Raw genomic sequence first — 23,521 nt, forward strand, 5'->3', positions numbered from 1 at the left:
ACAATGGCCCGTTACATGGTCCCCAATTTCAGGTTCTTTTTTCTGCCATCTATTTTGAGGACCAGTTCAGTTTTTCATTGCTAGGAGGGTTGGAAAACACAATTTAGATTTGGTCTGAAATGTCTTAACAAACTAGCAGAAAAGCACACATACAAAGTCGGTAGTCTTTGCCTGCCAGAGGACCTTAAGTCTGAAGGTTGCAAAGCTTTCTTGCCTAAAACTCTGAAAGCACAGGAACACAACACGAGGCACATTACGCCATGGCTTGTACTAAACTGCTCTCATTCAAAGACTTCCAGGTGAAGAGGAGGAAACTGAAGATAAGTGTAACAGACATGCTCCAGTGTCAAACATTCAGCATCATTTGATCAAGGCATTGAGGATATTGGGGACGCAGTTCCAGAAAAGATATTTGCGACCGCAAAGAAGCTTATGTCCAAGCCATTTACCAGATACATGTTCACAGTGTCTATGTCAAAACTCTCGACAATTGATTTGGCATCGAAGCAAAAGAGCCCTCTGGATCAAAATAGACAATAGAGCAGAAGAATAACTTTTGCACTTGGATTCGCACTCTGAAAGCTTGATCAAGATTAGAGGATGGATAAGGATCACCTCAATAGGAGGAGCGCATAATGTCTCTACTCACGAGGCAAAGCCACACACCGGCGCAATGTAGAGCACGCGGGAAAAACTTTTGATCTTCAAACTGTTGATATTGAAATAAAAAACACTGTCCCAGGGCAGAGATGACACTGCTTTGAACGATAAAAGAATGAGGAAAACCTCAGTGCATTAAAAAATCCCACTACTCGGCCGGAAAATACTCGGGGAAGATATGGAGAAAAAGTATGAACAAGAATCACCCCCACTTAACCCCCTGAACAAAGGCTAGAATGTCTGGATGATATGTTTGAGTAGAGGTTCCCCTGGAGGAGGAGAGTTTGAATGACTATATTTGGCAGAGTAGGGAGGCATTTACCTTGAGGAGGTTGGCTGTTATCCATCTTGGCTATTCCCGCCAGATCACATCTGTGTATATCATACATTGGTTAAACGGTCAACAGACACCTACATCATGCCCCTGGATGAAGAGGAGTCAGTATTGTGTGCCCATTAAAAAACAATTTTCCAACACTAGCAAAAACATCCATTGCTGCCAAGTATTATACAAGGTAAGGAGGCATTCAGAGATCCAGTATCCTCCAAAGCAGTCACTCCTAGGATGTGGAAAACATGCAAAGCTTTCTCGCAGGGTGCACTATTCATAAGAACTGATGTGCCAGCGTACTTATTAGTCCCTGCCTTTTGAAAAAATAGCTAATGCTCCTTCTCTCGCAGCACTACTTTAGACAAGGACAGCAAGAGTTTGGAGGCAATGTGATTGAAGGATGGAAGAGCAGTAGCAATAGTGGAGAATATTAAACTTTTTAACCTTCTGCTCGGCAGCTATGACCATCAACTGTGGCCTGTAATAGTACTTATGCATCATCTGCCTGACTGCCTTGAGAATAGAGACCAGTAGTCTTTCCCTTTAGGATACCTTTCAGTAACACATGCCTAAAGACGTCCCGAGATGCTGCAGACACGGCAAGCAAACTATTGTGCATAGGCACATTCTTGAGACGGTACACTTGGTTTTGTATCTTTGGTTTCAAATCCAAATTAGAGGTTATTATTATAAACGCCCTATTTGGAGGAGACCTCATACTGAAAACTGCTATGGACTAGTCACTACAACAAACAAAAAAGATAAATGAGCTAGCAAAAGCTATGTGTGCCCTTCCAGCCAGAGGGTCATTTAGAAGACCAACTTCAAATGACACTAGGTACAAGACGTCCTCCCTTTCCGCACCAGCAGCATTTCCAGAGTGGTCCACCATTATGCTCACAAGTCTACATCCGCTCAGTGCCAGCCAACTGAACCGTCAAGACTTTACTTTTCAGCCATGTAACTAGAAGACTCCTGAGCTCCAGAGGCGTGAACTAAACAACATAATGACTCCTGTGTAGACCACTCCCAACATTTAACACCGGTAAGGAAAGACCTGGAGAGGTTCCTAAGGGAACTGGGAAATGACTACTTGACAAATGGGTACTAAACTCTTCAAACGGGGGATTACATAGAATTAGAAATATACCTTCCAAAGTATTACTAAAGGCGCAACGTCTAACACGCCAAGTCTCGCCAAAATTAAATTGAGGGTCTGTTGAAAAGGAAGCAATAGAAAACATACCAAGGGATTTATTATGTTTGCTTCCTAATACCAAATACGTGAGTTTAAGACCCATCATGGATCTAAGATTTCTAAATAGGTTCATAGAAACTCAAAAGTGCAAAATGGCAATAATTTAAGATCTGAGTCCAGTGCTAGAAGGATATTACATGGCAATCGTTGATCTAAAGGATGCCTACTTTCATCTTCATGTCTAAAAAAAAAAAACAAAAAAAAACCTACTGAAAATACCGCAGGTGTGTGATTGGGAAGTTGTTTTTATCAGTTCAGATTGTCAACCTTTGGAGAAAAGTTAGTGCCAACAGTGTTTACAGAATGCCTAGCAGAAGTTATAGCTCACTTAAGCTGCCATGGATTACATGTGTATTCCTACCTAGACAACTGGCTTTGGAAGTCTATTTCCTTTATCCATCCCAGAAAAGCACAAGCCAGGTTGTAAATCACTGTTTAGCTTTTCGATTCTCCATCAACTGGGAGAAATGTCCAGCCAGTCCTGCCCAATAAAAAAAACATTGGGAGTGGAATTGAATTTGGTAAGGTCCAAGGCCTTCCCTATAACGTAGGAGGGTAAGGGCACTCAAGGAGCAAGTTTGCCTTTGCCACATGTTAAAATTACGGACACTGAGATTAGTGATGACATTTTTGGGGGAAATTATGTTTTGCATTCCACTTGCTCCCTTGGACGGGTTACATATGAGACCAATGCAGGATTGGCTTGCAATTAATGGTCACAAGTCTCGGGGGATTGGAACAATCTAGTGTAAGTCACAAGTAAATTGAGGGCTAAATTGAAATTATCAGTGAGGTAATTGACAATTTGCTGGGACATCAAATACCGAACCCCTCTTACCATAGCAACAGACACATCTCACACTGGGTGTGATGCACACCTAACCAATCTAAAAAAAATCAGAGGACTTTGAACGCAGGAGGATTCAGCCCAACATACCAATGTGTTTGAAATGAAGACCTATTTTACAAAGACCAGGAAACGGAAGCAATGTGGACAGGACCTTGTGTGCGAATATTTACAAAGGAACAGTGGTCCCTCACAGCATAGAATTATGATTGTAATTATCGGACAAGTTACCTACCTTCGGTAATGTCTCATCTGGTAGAGACATAGTCTAGCTGCAGATTCCTTACCTTTGAACTTCCAGGCGTTAGGCTGGATCAGGACGATTTTTGATACCAGCTCCCCTGAGCGCCAGTAGATGGCGTCGGTTGACTCCGTGTGAGGGCGTTATGTTCGTCGTCAATATAACTGCCACTCCAGCGGGCCGACGTCTGAACTTTTCAGGACTTTCCAAGCCACGCCTTTCGGAGCAAGACCTCTGACCTCCTAGTCAGGGAAATTGCTCTCCCCTCATGCAGCTCCGTTGTTGCGCCTCTGTCCCCGGCACCTCTGTTTGCAGGTAGGTGTTCGAGGCCCTCCTCCACCCGCAGGCTCCTGCCTGCACCTCATCCCTGGTGGTCCAGTGGGAGAGCCAAACTCTGCTCCTACTTCCATCACAAGACTCTCTGCGACAACTTTGACGAACATAACCAACACACTGACACTACAACTGCCACCGGCAACGCCAGCCAGCCCACCATCACCGCCTGGACCCCTGTCACCACAGAACACACTGCTAAGACCATGAGGAGTATACATTCAGGAGTTCCCACCGACCCTTTCCCACCGCACATCTTCCACAGAGCCGCCATTGCACCCGACTATGACATACTATCAACTTCACCTTCGAAACCAGCACATTCCCCTATGACTGGAAACCTGCAGAAGTCAAGCCCCTCCTCAAGAAGCCCTCCTCAGACCCGACGGACCTCAAGAACTACAGACCTATCTCTCTCCTCCCATTCGCAGCCAAAGTCACCGAGAAGATAGTCACCATCCAGCTCACGAACTTCCCAGAATCTAGCTCTATCCTCCGCACCACCCAATCCTGATCCCGCAGCAATCACAGCACAAAGACTGCCCTCCAAGCTGCCACAGACATTCGCACTATCCTCGAACAGGACCACACGGCGGCCCTCACCCTACTAGAACTCTCAGCAGTCTTCTACACCGTCTCCCACCGCACACTTACCGCCAGGCTCCACGATGCCGGCATACAGGGAATTGCCCTAGACTGGATCCGCTCCTTCCTCACGGGCCAAAGAATCAGACTCCCACCCCTCCTCTCCGAATTCACAGGGATCAGCTGCGGAGTACCCCAAAGATCCTCGCTCAGCCCCACGCTCTTCAACATCTACATGGCACCCCTCACCACCATCGTCGGAAAACACTGACTCAGCATAGTATCCTACGCAGACGACACCCAACTTATCCTCTCCATCAGCAAGGAGCCCGACATCACCAGGCACAGCTTCCACGAAGGAATGAAAGACATCGCATCCTGGATGAGTAGCTGCTGCCTGAAGCTCAACTCAGAGAAAACGGAAGTCCTCGGATCCACCCCCTCCGCCTGGGACAACACCTGGTGGCCCGCCGCCCTTGGCAAACCTCACACACCCACGGACTATGCTCGCAACCTCTGCATCAAACTTGACTCCTTCCTCACCATGAACCAACAGATCAACACCGTTTCTTCCATGTGCTTCAATACCCTCCCCAAGACCCCCCCCCCATTTAACCAGTCACCCATGCACTCGTAAACAGCAGACTGGACTACGAGAACGTCATCAACGCCGGGATCAGCTAATCTCTACTCCGCAAACTCCAGACCATCCAGAACACTGCAGCCAGACTCGTCCTCTGCATCCCACGACAACACCACATCACCTGCAAGACCTCCATCGACTCCCCGTCGAAAAGAGTGACCTTCAAGCTGCTCACTTACACCTACAAATCCCTCCACAGCACAGGACCCAAATACCTCAACGTTAGAATCGCCTTCTACGCACCCAAGAGAAACTTACGCTCCGCTGACCTTGCCCAGGCTGAAATTCCACGCATCCGCAGAGCCAGAACGGGAGGAAGAGCCTTCTCCTACATCGCGGCCAAGACCTGGAACAAACTTCCCCCTCCGCATCAGACGATCCCTCACTCTTCAAGCATTCAGAAAGAGCCTCCAGACCTGGCTCTTTGGATGAGACGGAGCTACACGAACACCCCCCCTCAGGGGTGGGTAGCGCGCTTCACAAATCCCTGATTGATTGATAGAAGTGAGGAGCCATGAAGTGACTGACCATGGTGTGTTTAAGAGAACTAGGGTCCTGAAGGGGCAACAGCCCTGACACTATAAACAATTCAGCAGTGCCGGGAGGATGGGTGGGTCTGTAAGGAATCTGCAGCTAGACTATGTCTCTACCAGAGAAGGCATTCCTGAAGGTAAGTAACTTGTCCATTCCAAGCAGTCCCTACCCAGAAGGTGGGACTGTAGAAAAGCTTTAGAACAGAAAATCCTGCAAGACCGAGCGGCCAAAAAGGCCCTCCCTGTGAACATTAGAATCCAGGCAACAGTGTCTGGCGAAAGTGTGCAAAGACGCCCACATAGCTGCTTTGTAGTTATCAGTAATTGGAGCACCACGCTGGAGGGCAGTGGTGGTGGCCTTCACCCTGGTGGAATGGGCCCTAAGGCCTTCAGGAGGATGTTTCTTTACTAAGGCGTAACATCTTTTAATACAGAGTATAACCCAGTGTGATATGGTCCCCTTCTGAACAGCACCCACGTACCCTATAAAGAGTTGGTCATCCACCCGGAACTCTTTGGTGCGATCAAGGTAGAACAAAAACAATCTTTTTGGGTCCAGATGGTGGAGACACTTCTCTTCCTTAAAAGGATGGGATGGTGCATAGAAAGTGGGCAGAGTAACAGACTGCCCCAGATGGAAGTATGTTACCACCTTAGGCAGAAAAGGTGCCCTAGACCGGAGTACTACTTTGTTTGGAAAGACGGTCGGGTAAGGAGGCTCTGATGACCGGCCTGCAGTTCGCTCACCCTCCTGGCAGAGGTAATTGACATCAAAAATGCGAGTGAGTGAGTAGCCGTAGAGGACAGTTGTGCAATGGCTCAAGCGGTGCGCACATTAAAAAGGTATTGACCAAAATAAAGTCCCACTGTGGCATAGTAAAAAGGGAAAACAAATGGGTTAACCCCTTCACAAATCTCTGCACAAGAGGAGATTTAAAAAGTGAAGGCTGATCTGGCAGCCGAAGAAAAGCAGATGGGGCCGAAAGGTAGCCCTTCAAAGTGCTCAGAGCCGATCCCTGCTGGACCACTGAAAGCATAAACAGGAGTGCTTCTGACAAGGAGTCAATAGACCTTTCTGTACAATATTTACAAAACTTTTTCCATTGGCAAGCGAATACCGTCTTCGTGGAGGGACTCCTGGCTGCCAGGATAAATTCTCAGACTTCGAAGACGAAGGTTAAAAGCTGTCCACTGTCGCCGCTTAATCTCCACGCAAGGAGGTGGAGAGTGGAGCAGTTTGGATGGAGAACCTTCCCCTTCCCCTGCAGCTGCGACAGAAGATCCTCACTAAGGGGTAGCCCAATCGGAGGATCAATGCTCATTGCCGGAAACTCTGAATCCAAGAGTCTCCATGCCTAGTCCGGAACCACAAGAATGACTTGTGCCCGGTCGCTCCTGATTTTCTTGAGCACTCTGGGCAGGAGTGGTATGGGCGGAAAGGTGTACAGGAGGCTTGAGCTCCACTCATGACGAAAAGCGCCCCCGAGAGAGAGCCACCTTAGAAACTCCAACACGCACAGCGCTGACATTGCGTGTTCTCTTAGGAGGCGAACAGATCTAACCAAGGCTTACCCCACCGTTGAAAGTCTTTGCACCACCTCCAGATGGAGGCGCCACTCGACACAGTTAGCTGAGTTTGTCAAGTCAAGTCAAGTCATGGGTATTTATATCGCGCACATATCACTCTTACGAGTCTCATGGCGCTTGCAGACTGCTGAGAGCAGATAGAAAAGGGACCCACGGCTCTTATCCAAACAGACAGGTCTTCAGTCTTTTACGGAAACAGTTGTGGTCTGGGCCTCGAGGGGGAGCATTTGAAAACTTTCCGAAGGCTCCGCATAACACCGAAGCAGGTACCAATAATATGATTCACATGCCCCCTCATGGACAAACAATTGTCCAAGTGGACTCCTAGGTTCCGGACTAAGTTCTTGTGGGGAGGGCATGGGCCAAGCCTGGATGGCCACCAGTCCTGCGTCCAGAGGTTGGACGCTTTACCAAAAAGCATGATCTCAGACTTGGTCCCATTTAACTGAAGATGATTCGATGTCATCAATTTGTCCTCATGGGTCAAACAGTCTTTAAAACGCTTTTTAGTATCGTTGGAATCGGGGCCCAGCGTGACCAGGATCTGAGTATCTGCATAGGACAGAACGTCGAAGCCATAGGTTCTGATCACAGCAGCTAGGGGGGCCATGTAAATATTAAAAAGAGTAGGGCTCAAAATAGAGCCCTGGGGCACACCCATAGTTACAGTTCGTTCATTAGAGGTGATGTTACCCATCTGGACAATAGTTTTGCGGTCCTTCAAGTAACTGATGAGCCATTTCAAGGCCATCCCCCTGACACCAATCTCCCAGAGACGTCGTTCGAGGATACGATGGGAGATGGTGTCGAAGGCAGCCGACCGGTCAAGCAGTGCGAGGATCACTGACTGATGTTTGTCCAAAGCTAATCTGATGTTGTCGGTAACCTCTACCAGGGCGGTCTCAGTGCTTTGAGCTGCTCGGAAACCCGATTGCGATGGATCCAAGAGTCCGTGGCTTTCGAGGTGGCACACCAACTGTTTATTAACCAAGGACTCCAATATTTTTCCGAAATAGGGTAAAAGAGAGATTGGCCGGTAGTTCAAAAGTATCTCTGGATCTACCGAAGGCTTCTTCAGGATTGGTCTGATTCTGGCGGTCTTCCAACATAAAGGAAACTCAGATTCAGCCAAGGATTTGTTAAATAGACTGACCAGTCCTGGTAGGACTGTGGGAGCCATCATTGGAAAATGTTTTGAAGGGAAAGGGTCCGCGGGGGAGCCAGATTTTATTTTGTTCATGACCATGGTGACGGATTTAGGGTCACACCCCGTAAAATCGGTCAGGAGGTTACATTGGTCAAGTAAAGGGCACAGGGATTCAGTTAACCCATGTACGGGAGTGGTGGGGAAAGTATTGTGAATCTTCGTCATTTTTTCCTCGAAGAATTCTGATAACGAATCTACCCAGTTTTGAGAGACGGGACCAGTATGTTCATCAACGGCAGTGGTAAATTCTTTAAAGATGTGGTATAGTTCCCTGGAGGAATTTTCTGCATTAGTTATCCGACTTACCAGGTGAGTTTTTTTTGCTCGTTTAATTTCGCGTATGTAACTATGGTGACGTTTTTGATAACTTTCACGATCTACTGAGCGTTTTCCGCCACAGTTTTTCTGCGGCGCGACACCATTTTTTGGAGGCTTTTAAATGGTCAGTGAACCAGAAGGAGGTTCGGTTCTTGGACCTGATGATCTGTATCGGGGCAATGAGATCCAGTGTAGTTAGAATTGCGTTATTTAGTTGCACAGCATCGTCATTAACACTCGCCTCGGGATTTGGGGGATAAGGACAGAACTTAACTTGGAACAGTGGCGACGTTACTTTACGCCAAGGCCTACAAGATACTTGGTTGTTGTCCGAGTGTAGTTTCTTTCTAAGGACAGTAGGAATAGTGAATTCCAACAGGAAATGGTCAGTCCATAATAGAGGCTCCGGGGTTTCAATGACCAGTTTGTCCACTCTGGTGTTTGGGGAATTCCCTGTTCCAGCCAAGTCCAGAGACGCAGGGCCTCTTGACAGGGTCCACGACCCCACATTGCCCTTTTTATTGCAGTACCACATGGTGGTAGTGTTGTCCGTGAACACCTGAACAAGTCTTCCTTCCCTTGATGGATGGTAAAAAGGCTTTCAGTGTCAAATAGATTGCCTAAAGCTCCCAACAGATTGATATGGAGCCTGGCTTCTGCCGGAGACCAGAGTCCTCTGATCTCCACCTCTCCCAGATAGCCGCCCCATCCCAGAAGAAGTGCATCTGTCACTGCTGTGAGATCTGGGTGGGGAAGGGAGAGGGCAGTGCTTAATTTATGCCAGTGCTTTCCCGGTTCTTAGCACCGGCACTTATTTCTCAGGGCCGGGTCTACACTCAATATTGACTCACTTAAGTTCACACGGGTCTTCAACATATTATGAGGCACATTCCGCCTCACTGGGGAGGGACTGCCCGAGAGCACACAGGAAAGCAGTGCCTTCCTATGCTCCTGACTAAGGCAACATACATTCCTGTTCCAGGAAGACCGCTTCAGCACAAGTCGTGCACACAGCGAAAATTCGCTAAATCGCGTCCGTACCTCATTATTGAAGGTTTCAAATTGAAGCCCCTGAAGGTAATAACCTTTGTTCCGGAGCTCAACAAATTCATATTTGAACTCCCCCCTATTTCGATATTGGGTATTACTCCCGTGTATCACCACCCTTTAACACTCTTAAGGTCCTGATGAAAGCCCACTCGACCCTACGGGGCGAATAAAGGGCTGAAACATGTCGACCCACTACTTGGACTGATTGTGCAGTGGACACATTACACGCCCGTTCTGCACAACTTCCTCCCTTTTTATTATTTTCCCTTGCACCAGACAACAATAAAAATACGGTCTAGGTAGCATGAGGAAATAACTTCCCCTTTTTAAAAAAAATTTTCACTCAACACGAGCACCTTATCATATTTTTTATTATTTTTTTATTTCTGATCACTACTGCAAATATCCAGTGGTTTCCTCCGGGTGGAGGATGCATAAAACAAAACCCAATGATGATGCTGTCACGCTATGTAGGCGGAGAATCAAGATATACTGCCATACGAACCACCTAAACGTGAATGAGGGTTTTATAAGGAACAGCTGAAAAACCATATAACCCTGGAAAACAGGTACAAGTGATCCGTACTAGAATCAGCTTCACGCTGGAGGGCATTGAGGGCTGCTACTGATGGTGAGTGCTGAGGTTTCAGGGCAGGGAGGGCACGGCAAGGTGACAGGAAGCAGAGCATGTCTACACTATGAAGCAGGAGCAATTGGTTATTCAAACTGATTTTTACATAGATTTTCTTAACTTATCCGTAAGACCAAGATTTTGAACCAATTTTTAAGCAGATTGTACAATACCAAAATGGTGAAGTCTCCTATAAATGGTATGATTTTAAGGATGATTTTTGTTGGTCATTTAAACCTTGTCAGCGTCGACATGTTACCAATGGTCTGCATCTGAACTCTTAAAGGATGGAACACCGATGAGTAAGAAAGGCAATGCCGGAATGTGACAATAGCTGCTCACACTATGTATGCTGTAAAGGGCACTGTGCATAGGCCTGGGAGAATAGAGGGCATCCTTCTTTTAAAGCCTAAAGAAGGCAACGTTACACCCCTTGACTCAGCTGACCCATGAGGGTTTGTCCCTTACCATGGCAGCGTGGTTGATACTTTCCCGCTCCACGTCTCTTGTTTGAGGTGATATTTCCTAATTATTGTGGGCACTGGACAATAGCACCGCCTTTTTCATCTTTAGGTGTTTAAACTATGTTGCCAGCCAGACATGCTGAACAAGTTCATAGAGTAGACAGCCAGGGAGTAGTGGGGATTAAAAACAACAGATCGGTTTGGTATGAGACAAACACAGAACATCTTGGGTAGCTTAGGAAAATGTCAGAATGTATGCAAGATCTGTGAGGTGTTGGAATGGGCTGATAACTCCTGGGCGATACTTATTGCAGAGCATGTCTGGCTTCCTAGTTGAATTTTCCTCTCTGTGTCCTCACCACCCTACAAGGCTGCTTGTGTATATGTTTTATTTACTTAATTGTTTAACACAGTTTAAATATTAGACCTGAACAGGTAACGGAGCCCTTTGCTCCACTGCTGCCCTTTGACACTGCTAGCTGACATCTGCACGTGTCATCTAAATTTAAGAGTCTGCCTTGAGAAACCACTTCAACTTTTCAGACAAGGTCAGGCGGTACAGATTCTTTCTGGAGGTTAATCATGTCAGTAGAAATGTTTAAAAGCTTAACATCTGCAGAAGCTCATGCAGCAAAAATATCTTTAATGACCCTAAAAAGTTGGCTGTGCATTTTTGCATCGATTTGCCTTAGGATTACAATGCGTGACTGCCCTAAAATTCGCACTCAAAAACAGCAATTAATGTTATGATAGGAAACACACAAAAAATTACAAAATGAAACCTGTCAAGTGGTAAGTAACATTTTGTTTTTGACATGGTATTTGCACAAGTGCATCTCTAATTAACTGGACGCTAGAAAGGGCCAGTGTCCCGTCTATGCCTAATAGTGGCCGAGAGGCATTTTTCATCCGCTTCTGTTTTTGTTGTGCAGTTCCGATACATTGTATGGTATTTGTTGTCTAGGGTGTGTGCCGTTGTTATGGCCTAACAACACTGTCCAGTGTGGTAATTGCAGAATAGTCCTGCCCGGGGATTTCAGTCGCTTCTTATATGATGAAGAGAGATGAGTGCACCTGAGAAGGGCTCTGGGACGTCCAGTCAGAAGCTGGGAAGAGCGTGAGGCCAAAACTGAGAATGCGTTGTAACGTACACTGTGGTAGTGCTGGGGGACAGGAAGGAGCATTGCTGATTACATGTCAATGGAAGAGGATGTGGCATAATTGTCACATCTGCCCACTTTGGAATGTGGGAACCAGGTCCAGCCTCGAGTCTCTGGGTCTGCTCAACATCCTGTGATTCTGGGCAAATCACGTCATCCGCCCATGCCTATCAAGCAAATGAATGTGTCCTAGTGTAACGTAACTGGTGCTCATGTAAACCGTTCTAATAATCTGCAAAACAAAAAGGGTGAAGAGGAGATGGAGAGTAAAGGTGAAGTGAGTAGCCTGGGCCTCCCAGGCCATAATCCAGAGAAGAAAATTACCTCCCAAGTAGTCGGCAGTGTCAGTTGAGGAGGTGGTTGGCGCAACTAGAGTAAGTGGGTGGAGCCTAGAGAAGTGGGTGTGGTCTCCTAAAAATAATTTGAGCACCTGCACTTCATATTTTACAAATTAAGCACTGGGAGAGGGGTCTGATTCTGACTCAATCGTGGTTTGTTAGCCACCACTGCAGGTATTTTGCAGTATCCTCCGATATCTGAAACAGGTTGGCGAGATTTCCCCAATGCTGTGCCCATTGGAACTTCAGATCCCACTGTAGAGCCCGCATGTGCTATCTGGCATGGTCCATAAGCAGTAGGCCATGAGGCCCAACCCCCTCCATGTCATTCTCACCGAAATCCAGGATAGAGACTGAAACATCGGTTTCATAGCCTGAACTTGCCGCTCAGGAGGATAAGCCCAAAACTGCAGTGTCCAGAATTGCTCCAAAGAAGAGGAGTGTCTGAGAGGGAGCCGGGTGTGACTTTGGCACGTTGCTAGTGAACCCCAACGAGTGCAGGTGGTTCGCCGTAGTCTCGAGGTGGGAGACCACTCTTGGGACGAGCCCGCCTTCAGCAACTCCTGATCTTCGCAGATGGGCTTCAACCACCACCATCACCTTTGGGAAGACCAGAGGGGCACTGGTGAGGCCAAAGGAGAGCATGGCAAACAAAGTGCTTGTGGCCCACCTTAAACCTCAGTTCACGACGATGGGCAGGCAGAAAGGGGAATATGGATGATAGGCGTCCTGCAAGTCTAACGCCTACCATCCAGTTGCCCGGATCCAAGGCAGACAGGACCTGAGCAAGGGTGAGCATCTTGAATTTCTCCTTCTTGAGTAAGTATTTGAGGGTCCTTAGGTGGAGAGTAGGACAAAGGCCTCCATCCTTCTTTGGAACCAGAAAATAGCCGGAATAACAACCACAGCCTATTTCTGGCCCAGGAACCTATAGCTCCTGTGGCTAAGAGAGTCTTGACTTCCTTGCGGAGTAGGAGTAGGAGTAGGATGAGATAATCCTCCATCAGCCGATTGTACTCTAGAGGCATAGATCGAGGGGTAGTCCCGCCGGACAATTTGCAACACCCACCTGTCCGAGGTGATGTCCCGCCAGTGGTGGAGGTGATGTTGTATCCTGGCACCAACTGATGGGGGGGGGGGGGGTTGCAGGGGGGGGGGGGATTGTGGCTTGGCTTGACTTGAGGTTGCTGAACTTGTGGGGCTCTCTGGCTGGAGTACGGTTGGTGCAGTTGAAAGCCCTTTCCATAGCCATAGCCACGAAAGGAACGAAAAGCAGACACAGGCCGGGATGTTGTGGTGAGGCCTAAGGACTTGGCCCAGGAGCCGTTAAAACGTTCAAGTGCTGCATTTGCTTTGTCTCCGAAGAGAATGGAACCATCAAAGGGCATAAGATTAGCTTGGACATCCCCTGAAAAACCAGACGTCCTCAGCCAGACGTGGTGTCGTGTGGCCACTGTCGAGGAAATCACTCTACCTAGCGAGTCTGTTTTGTCCTAGCCACAAAAGATGGCTAACTTCGCTGCATCTCTCCTGTCTGAAATTACCTAGGAGAGCAGAATCCAGTATTACTTTTAGACTCTGGGCAACACCTGTGCAACCGTATCCCATATCGAATGGGAATAACAGCCCGAAAGGCATGCAGTGTTCACTTGACTAGCAGAAGAGGAAATGTTCTTGTCAAAGCTTTACTGTCTTTTGAATTCCTTGTCTGGAGGTGTGGAAGGGAAGGTGCCACAGCGTGGAAGCTTGGACCACCAAGCTTTGTGGGGTGGGGTGGGCAGTGAGTAAAGCTGGGTCTGCCGGTGAAGGGTGATGGTGGCGGATAATCCTTTTGTTCACAGGAGCCCCTGTACTGGGCATGGACCAGGTGCCCATAAGAACATCCGTCAAGACCTCTTTGAAAGGCAGTAAGGGTTCCGAGGTGGCGACATCAGGCTGCAGGCTCTCTGTCAGTCTTGACTGCCATCGTAGGAAGCTGCAGGCCCAAGACCCCCGCAGACCAAGGCACCACCATTGCAAATGATGCCTTCTCCTCTGTAGCCAGGTATAGGAGAGAAAGCATGCCAGGATCTGGGAAGGTTTCCAGGCCACTAGCATGACCCCGTTCCTTATACCAGTCTATATCCTGAAGTTGCAGGATTTCTAAGGGATCCTGCTCCCCCTCAGAATCCTCCTCATCCATTACTAACCCTTCAGAATAGGGCAAGTTGAATGGCATAGAGCTGTACGGCTCCGTTCATGGACGCCCGAGCGCCTCCATGTTGTGTGGAATGACGATTGGGGAGGCACCACCGAGAACCTCCGCACCGGGGAAAGTTATTGAGGGATGACCATATGCCGGTCCGGACCCGAGAACCGGTCCAGTAGGAGGCCAGGGCCAGAGCAGAAGGTGCGGAACCCACTGGGACTCCTTCATCTGCGCCTGCGGGGCACAAAGGAGCACCGGCGGGGCCAAGCCGCCCAAATATGGCACACATGGCATCATAAGATTCCTTAAGTTGTATGACGGTTGCTCCCAGCCCCTGAAAGGGAGGGAAACTCGGAGCTGACCCAGGCACCCACTCCGCAGAGTGGGGCCTTAAATGCAAAGTATCCTCCTTCTCGTCACAGGACGGACGGGGCGAAGTTGAAGCGTGCTTCGACGACTTGTGCTTTTTGTGGTGCCTCTTACCTGACCTCGATGACTTCGATCCACGGGAGCGGTGCTCGGACCTTCCTTTCGACCGAGAGCAGGATTGAGAACTAGATCGACGAGGCAACCCCTGTGGCACAGGGCCGTGAGCAGCTTTAGGGACTGTTCCCTCAAAGCTTTCGCCGCCATGGCTCGGCAATCAGAGCACGTCTTTGTGTCATGGTCATGCACCAGAGACACTTTAAGTGGTGGTCCTTGACCAACATGGCATGGTAACCGGCACCGCACTGCTTGAACCCCAAGGTCTTCTTGCTAGGCATTCCTAGCACACCAAAAGGAGTTGACAAAAAGTCTGTAAAAAAAAGGACAGTGGGTAAGCTCTTTAAGACAGATCTGCGCTGGCTGGCGTGGAAATAAAATAACTGACATCCGCATGCTGGAGTGGTGGTTATATTGATGACGTGGACATCACGATGATGACTAACATGACGCCGACAGCGTCCTTTTGAGTAGACCAATGCCATCTACTGGCGTTGCAGGAGTACTGCTATCAAAAATCTTCCAGATCCAGTCTGACGCCTGAAAGTTCGAAGATCAGGAATCTGCAGCTAGATGTCTCTATCAGTTACAGAAATACAATGACGTCTATTTTCATATTTCTAGATGGATGTTATGATTCATTTTAAAAAATACAAAAAAGACATACAAGTGGGACAGTTTCCAACAAAAAAAAATTAGGTAACAAACTCAGGCATTGCTCATATTGGCTTAGATACAATTTAGTGATTAGGCCAAAGAACATGCATATTAGCACCATAGCACATCTCATTAGCAAAAATGTAGGTGTGTCAAGGTGCTGAAGTCGATGACGTTTTGATCCCGAACAAGATAATGGGATCATCATCAGGACATATCAATTGATGCCTGAAAAGAATGCCAAAGGGGATTGTATGGCCGGTCCCTCACTAAGTAGATGCAAGGATTCCCAGTGACAAGAGTTCTGATAAGTTCTATGTCGACGTAATTGATACACAATGTGTCAGCAATTAATTATTGGCTATCGCTGCCAACAGGGAGCCACAAGATGCCCAGATGAGGCAATTTGCAATACAGAGTCTATATGGATGAAGCAATCCAGAGGAAAAAAGGATGTTTGTGAGACAGAAGTCAGTCTCTGAAGACAGCGTTTCTGAAACTAAACGCCTTTCACACGCATGTAACAGGAATGTAGTGCACATACAAACCAACAACACTGCATGTATGTTTACCTCAACAAACGGGGGAACAAAGTTCGACTTGGTATACAAGATAGCACAAGTTATGCATATTTTGGCAATACAAAAAAATCAGGTCAGTTCTTTTTTCTGGCTCCTTCAATCGGGACCCTGGAGTACAGAATTCCCTCAGGTTTTGACTTTTTGTCAAAAAAGATCTTCAGAAAACTACTTTTTTTTTCCCCCTCACTTGACGTCTTTTCTCATTTACAGTGAGTAACAACTTTTTTTCTGACAGGAATAAACATTTTGTCTTGTCAAAAAGTGCCTCCACTTTTTATCAGGTGCCCTGCCTATGGCAAAAATAAGGCCATTACAGGTCCTCATTCTGTCTGCATTTTAGGTCTACCAGCTACCCATCTGCCAGAGTCTTCTCACCATTGCCAGAAGTTTTCTAGGCTGACTTTGAAAGACAGAGAAAAAATCCATATCCATAGTCTTTCAGAAAGAGGGACACCTTCCACATAAGGGTATCCATCTATCCACAAGGTTCCCAGAGGCAGAACTCCAACCATGCGCGAGAAGAGGAGAACAAGATCCTCTTCTAAAGGTGAAAAAATACCTATTTGTAATCCATCAGCATCAGGCTCGACTTCGAAGGTGTCTTCTGGATACCACTGGCCTGCAACATCCCCGTAGGCGAAAAAACGAAGACCATCTAGAGACTAACCTAAAAGAGTTACATCGATGAGGACACATCTACGCAAGCCGTCTAAGTCCATGACGTTGGGAGAAATGCCACATGGCTTCATTGCCGCTTCATCACTTGACAGCGAGCCAGGTTCAATCAATCAAGCTTTATTAAGTGAATGATATACAACCATAAAAGCATTCTAATCATAAAAATCACATCGCTATTAATCACTAAGCATTGTAAGACAGTTCATTACATATTGACACTCCATCTTTAGTTTCCTGTACATATTACTACTCCAATATCAATTACAGTTAATATATAAACAATAATAAAGTACACTTATGGAAACAAAGCATGTTACTACTTCAATATCAATCACAGTTGATATATAAACAATAATAAAATACACTTGTAAAAACAATTCGAACCATACTAATGCTCAGAATAAAAAATATAAACACATTTCCCTTAATTCAAGTTCGCAATGCTTTTGTAAACAGAATACTAAAGAGATAAGTGCATAGGTACAAAGCAGTAGCTAATTTCATTCGGGAGTATTTACTAATGTTTCGTATGTCAAGGCTTCCAGATGGGAATTATCCTTTCTTCTCCTGATTGCCATTTGTATAAAAGCAATAACTGTATTGCAGATTTTATCATTTTCCAGGCTTTAAATATAGTTAAAAGTATATTTATAAGAATACAGTTTATTGGCTAAAAATAGAGGTCTTAAAACAGATTTCCAAATGTCATTATGAAAACTACAAAAAAAGGATAAAGTGCAACATAATCTGTAACGACTTTCCATCACAGGGACAGTTTGGGAGATTGTGACTCCACTCTCCCATTCTGGGGAAGGCTATTTGATAGTGTAAGGTGCCCATGCTTAACCTTGTCTAATAAAATCTATGCTGTAAATTTCTTACCGAAATGAGGTGTGGTTGGATGTCATAAAGAGCGGGCCATCACAGAAAGATCTAACACTCTGTTTTGAACCTACTTCTGCATCTCGTGCAGATTCCCTAGAATTGCTAGCCTTATCTTGAAATCTTTTACTGTAATCCTGGATGGACATTGGGTCATGAGGATCAAAGTCAACCTTACAGTTTTTTAGGAGGTTAATAATATCCTGTAACCAGGGAATTATTTTACTGTGATCGAAGGCGAGGCAGTACATTATAGTATCCTTGGGGAAATTTGGTCTCCTCATTGTTCTAAATTCAATGCCAGAGTGTAAGGGCTGCCATGCTAATAAAATCACTAATATAGGGTATACACAGCTCTTCGTCAACTATATATGAGGCAGTAGAATTTGGAACAGCTAAGACCCTTTTAAAAGTTTATTTTCCTGGATTTGCAACGAGGATGTATTTGTCCTCCCCCATACGGCTGCTCCATAGCATGTGCATGTAATACACTTAATCCTATATAATGTAAGAATTTCTCGTTCCGGCTTAATACCTATTTTTGTAGAATATCTAAAAATACCCTCACTTGATTGCAGGAATTCTAACTTGCATAGATCAATGTGTGCGCCCCAAGTACCATTCCTATTGAAGAGAATACCCAGATAGATAAAAGATGGCATTCTTTCAATTTGTCCACCTCCCACATGAAGTTGCCTATTCTTCAATCTACTTTTCCCACAAGTCATGACAAAGGTTTTACTTAGATTCAACTGCAAGTCTTTCAGTTATGAATTGCGTGAAATTTTCTATTAAACATTGTAAACCATTTGCAGACTTGACAATAGGACTGCATCATCTGCATACAGGAGTACTGGGGTTACACGTCTACCAACTTTAGGAGCGTCAGCACTTTCGTTTTGTAAAGATAGGTAGACATTATTGATGTATATGGAAAATTAAAGGGGCGCTAAAACACATCCTTTTCGTTTCCCCCGAGTGACTCTAAAATCGGGCGAGCCAGGTTCACTTGGCATTCACTCTGGCAGACAATCACCGCTCTGCGTCGAGGCTTAGCATGACACAACGTCCCCCGTCGACTGCAAGTAGATGCCATTCGTCATTGAGAACAGCATTGCATCTGTCAGCGTCAACCATGACCTCAAGACGCACACCTTTGTTGACGACAACTCAATGGTGTTCGACGTCCAGGCATCCTCCTATCGACATCAACCAGGCGACGATTGATGTCGAGGCATGCTACTTCTCCGTCAACACGGCGACGATAGAAGTCAATACACTTTTCCGTCACCAGCAGCCATACGCACAAAGTTCTACTACTCCTGTTCGACATTGAGACAGACCAAGGTCTACTACTCCGGTTTAACGACCTCGGCGGCCTACATCGGACCATCGGCCACACAGATCCCCTACGTGTTCTCCATCAAAACATTCTTTAAAAAGAGACTATTCACCGACTCTTGCTGATACTCCACCAGTGAGAATATCTCCAGTGGACGACCTCCATATCTTCAATGAGATATTGGTGAGAGGGGCTGCCAAACTGAATATTGACATTCCAGTTCCCTCTATAACGTCTTTGGTTATTTTCGAGACCTTACATCATAGGTCCTCCTCATGACCCTTACTGCCTCTGGTCGCAGGTCTTATCCAATCAGTTACGGATATTTTTCTCACTCCAGCTCCCTTCAAACTGCTCCAGCGAGAATTTTAAAGAAATACAAGGCTCTGGACCAAGACCCTTTGATTTCTACGGTCCGACCCTCCACCACACTCTGTCGTTATCGCTGGAGCCAAGAAAACACATTCTGAGGCAGCCTCTTCCCCCGTACCTCCAGACAAGGATAGCAAACACTTGGAATCTTTGAACAGAAAGATGAGCAGCACTGCGGCCTTATTTGTGAAAGTTTATAGTGCCTCAGCTTTACTAGGATGTTATGACGGGTCTCGCTAAGATTCTCTTACCCGATATGCTGAACACTGGCATGCCAGGAACACGGATGACTGAAGTACGTTTACTGATCACACTGGAGGCTCAATAGTGCCATAGGAGTTGCTTTCCAGCCATTTGACGGCAACTTTATTATAATTGAACAAAGGCTACAAGGGTACTTGCTACCGGCACAAGGCCTTCATTTCTGGAGACATCGTCCACCAAGAGGGACGCTTTGCAAGCATATTGAGTGCCGGATTCATTATATTGACATGCAAATTTTCGTTACTTTATCCTTGCCCTGTAGAAGCCCCTGTGAAGAGTGAAACTTGTTGGCTGTTTCCACATTTGTACAAAGGATTTTGAGAAATAAAGACTTGCAAGAGAAACCCACAACGCCTACTTAATGAACTTTCCTTTTTGTGTACTGTACTTTTGCTGATCTTGTGTAATGCCTCTCATCAGCCTTTTCCGTATGCATAGCAGTTTCTTTAATGTACTTCCATGCATATAATTAATCTGCCCAGCCTATTTACAATTGAAATGGCCACATTCTACTGTATGCAAATGGAAGTAACCTTTTTAAATCCCTTTAAAACCTCATTGACACGAACACCTTAATCCATGTGTATTGTCAGGTGAGCCCTTACAGCATATTGAAATATTTAATTATTTTCAGTAACTGCAAGTAACCTTGCATGAGCCGAGGATTACTGATTCAGTGTGGGGGCCCTCTGGAAGTTGCTAGAATGCAAGTTTGGAATGATCTGCCTGTAAAAATCAATTCTCTTCTAGTTGCTAATGCATTTTCTCTGAAATATTTAAAACTACAGTCATGTAGAGTATGTCGGTTGATAATTATTTAGCTAGGTTTTTTAATAATGTAAATATGTGTATTTTTTGAACGAGAACACATTAAGCTAATTACAATGAGATGTGTAAAATATTCATTAAAAACAATTCTAACTTTTTACTTGTCCTATTAAATGTTGTATATTAGGGTGTAGTAAAAATAGGTGCAGTGGATGCTGATAAACATCAGTCGCTTGGTGGACAGTATGGTGTCAAAGGATTCCCCACAATCAAGATATTTGGTTCCAATAAGAACAAGCCTGAGGATTACCAAGGTAAATTTATGTCCGCTTTTACTTATGGATTCTTTTTATTTTTTGCTGTTGTGTGGAATAGTTTTGTGGCCTATGCTGGCATTGTGTAATTAGATTTCTTCATTTCAATTATGTGTGGGCTTCTCATGGGTATGAGGGTTCGTGTTTAAACTTAGAGCTGTCAGACTTCTTTCCAATGGCAGTACGTTCATGGATCACATACTGCATAGCTGATTGCTATATATCTTGCTGTTTTGATTGCAGTGTATATTATATTCTAGCCATATGCTTGGTGGGAACATGTTCATTAGACCAGATTTATAACCACGTGTCCTGTGAGTTCATTTTTGATGGATACTTCTACCTGCAGATTCCTGAATACTGCCCTTAAGCCAGATTGTATCTTGAAACTTGAAATAATCCCTGTGCCAATATGTGTTGACTTTGTTCCGGCTTGACTTCCACTTTTGATGTGACTTCACAGAACTGACATCGATATGTTTTTTCTTTTCTGTGCTCCTCAACACAGTTCTGAACTTTCTGTGTTCATAACATTTTCTCTACAATTTGTTGTACGACTAGTGTTATGAGGGATGTTTGCCCCGGAAATTTCAAGATTTAAAAGGTACCTTTTCTGCAGCACAAATAGGTTTTTACAACGTGAATCTTTTCTGGATTCACTTACTGTGCATTATTCCACCATCTAGTGGTTGGGTCCTAAATTGTTGTATTTGTACTGTGTTTTTCTTTTTTTGTTTTGCTTGCTGGTGAGTTTCGACATACCACCATTTGGTGTCCGTGTGTGACGTCGACGTGCTTCCTCTGGAATCTCCCACCTTTGGTCGTCATCTTTGAATTCTTATTTTCTGCCATTGGGTCTGGATCCTTACGGAAGGTGCTCCAAAAAGAGTCGAAGAAAATTACAGGAAATATTTGTAAAACATCAAAAAGACGATGTATCAAGGTACCGTACGTTCAACCGAGGTGCCGGAGGGCGCAGAGAAGCGGAAAGTCTGCTTCGTTGACGGTGTACAGGAAATGCATGTACAGGGGTATTCCTGTATGTGGTAATGGACAAAACACCATTCAAGTTTTGCCTTAATTGCCACCATAAGTACACCCAGAAGGACCAGCTTACGGTCTGCAATCTCTGCCTACGAGTGGATCATCGATGTGGGGACTGCAACGCGTGTTCGGTGTAAGAGAGAGGCAGAGAAGAGCCAATTACAACATACAAGGCCAAGGTGCACCACCGTCGCTTAGAGACCTGAGCCTCTCCTGTGACAATGAAGTAAATGTTGCAGAGGGGCCAGCTGTCGAAGTTCAAATCATGGAGCTTTGAAAAGAAAACTTTGCGAGAGGTAAGAGAACCCTCAGTCTCGAAAGCAATACACGAGTCATGAAAAACAGACTCCAGAACCGCGAAAGCAGCATCGGCGTCTAAGCACTCGACGACCGCAGTTGTGTCGCAGAAAAAACAGCCCGTAGGACCCTTAGGCAAGGACTCTGGAGCAGCAAAGACACTCAAAGACCAAGACGTCGAAAGACGGCAATGAAGCAAGTGGTCGAAAACAGACCCAACAGGGCACGACGCACGTGGCAACAGAGGAGCTGTCGTCGTCCACCAAGAAAAGAACTTTAAGTTTTGATGCTGAAACGCAAGCAGCAGAAAGGGTGCTGTTGACCACAAAGAGAAGGTCAGAAACTCTCGACGCCAAAACACACGCTTCAGAGATGGAGATGAAGAAGAAGAGAAGGATTGAAGCCGAAATGACCAGTATCTTACAACGTAAGAGAGAATTTGATGAAAGCTTGAAGCAGTTCAAGATACCGCTGAAAAATTCCAAGGAAAAGGAGACCAGCTTCGAGGAATTAGAGCTCCCCGTGACGCCCGAGCCGTTTGAGAAACAGTGGCACGACCTCGACACAGACTCGCCTGAGAGGCGGTCGACACCTACCCTTCAAGGCCTTCTCCTCCTGACAACATTGGGATGTACAATCAAGTCATCAAAAAAGCAGCAGCAACCTATGGGGTTGCAATTCGAGGAAGAGAAGCCGCAATCCTGTTTTGTGCTCGAGACATTAATGCCTACGCAATCAAGAACACAGTTTCTGCCCATTTTACCAAGTGTGCTAGACCAGGGGTAAGAGGCCTTTAAGGAGCCTGCCACATATGTATGGCAGTCGCGCCTAGGACCTACACCTGCAACATCAAAGTGCCTGCATTCAGGCAACAACGCGCACTCTAAAAACTACACACAGAGTGCGCGCAAAGACACAAATTCAAAATACGAATATTGCACACCAGTGGAACGAAGACTACAGAACTTTCTCTTACAATGGAAAGAGATCACATCGGACAAATGGGTCTTAAACATAATACGACACGGGTACTGCATAGAGCTAGTCAGAGCACCTCCAATCAAAAAAACTAAAAGAGAGGTGCATTACAAAAGAGAGAATGCTCTGCTACTCCAGGAAATACAAGAGCTACAAACCAAGAAAGCAATAGAACATGTACCATACAAACAAAGAAACAAAGGAATTTACTCTACGTACTTCCTTATTCCAAAGATAGACTGCACAATGAGACCTATATTATATCTCTGAGTCCTCAACATTCGTAAAGACGCAAAAATTCAAAATGACTACCCTGCAAGACGTAATACCACAACTGCAGGAGGGAGACTACATGGCAACAATAGACTTAAAAGACGCTTCTCTGCACATCCCCATGAATATCAAACACAGACCACTGCTAAGGTTTGTAGTCCACAACACTCGCTCCCAATTCAAAGTGTTTGCATTCTGACTCAAGTCGGCACCA

General features: G+C 45.7%; 1 protein-coding gene across 1 annotated transcript in view; it reads left to right on the forward strand.

Moving 5' to 3' along the window:
* Positions 1-23,521, forward strand: part of PDIA6 (protein disulfide isomerase family A member 6) — a 131,285-nt gene that overhangs the window by 24,267 nt on the left and 83,497 nt on the right. The window contains exon 4 of the mRNA XM_085610699.1: positions 20,589-20,715. Within this exon, the coding sequence (XP_085466825.1) occupies positions 20,589-20,715 (127 nt within the window). The remainder of the gene's footprint in view (positions 1-20,588; positions 20,716-23,521) is intronic.

This window comes from Triturus cristatus, chromosome 6 (assembly GCF_964204655.1).
Source record: "Triturus cristatus chromosome 6, aTriCri1.1, whole genome shotgun sequence".
Lineage (NCBI taxonomy): Eukaryota > Metazoa > Chordata > Amphibia > Caudata > Salamandridae > Triturus > Triturus cristatus.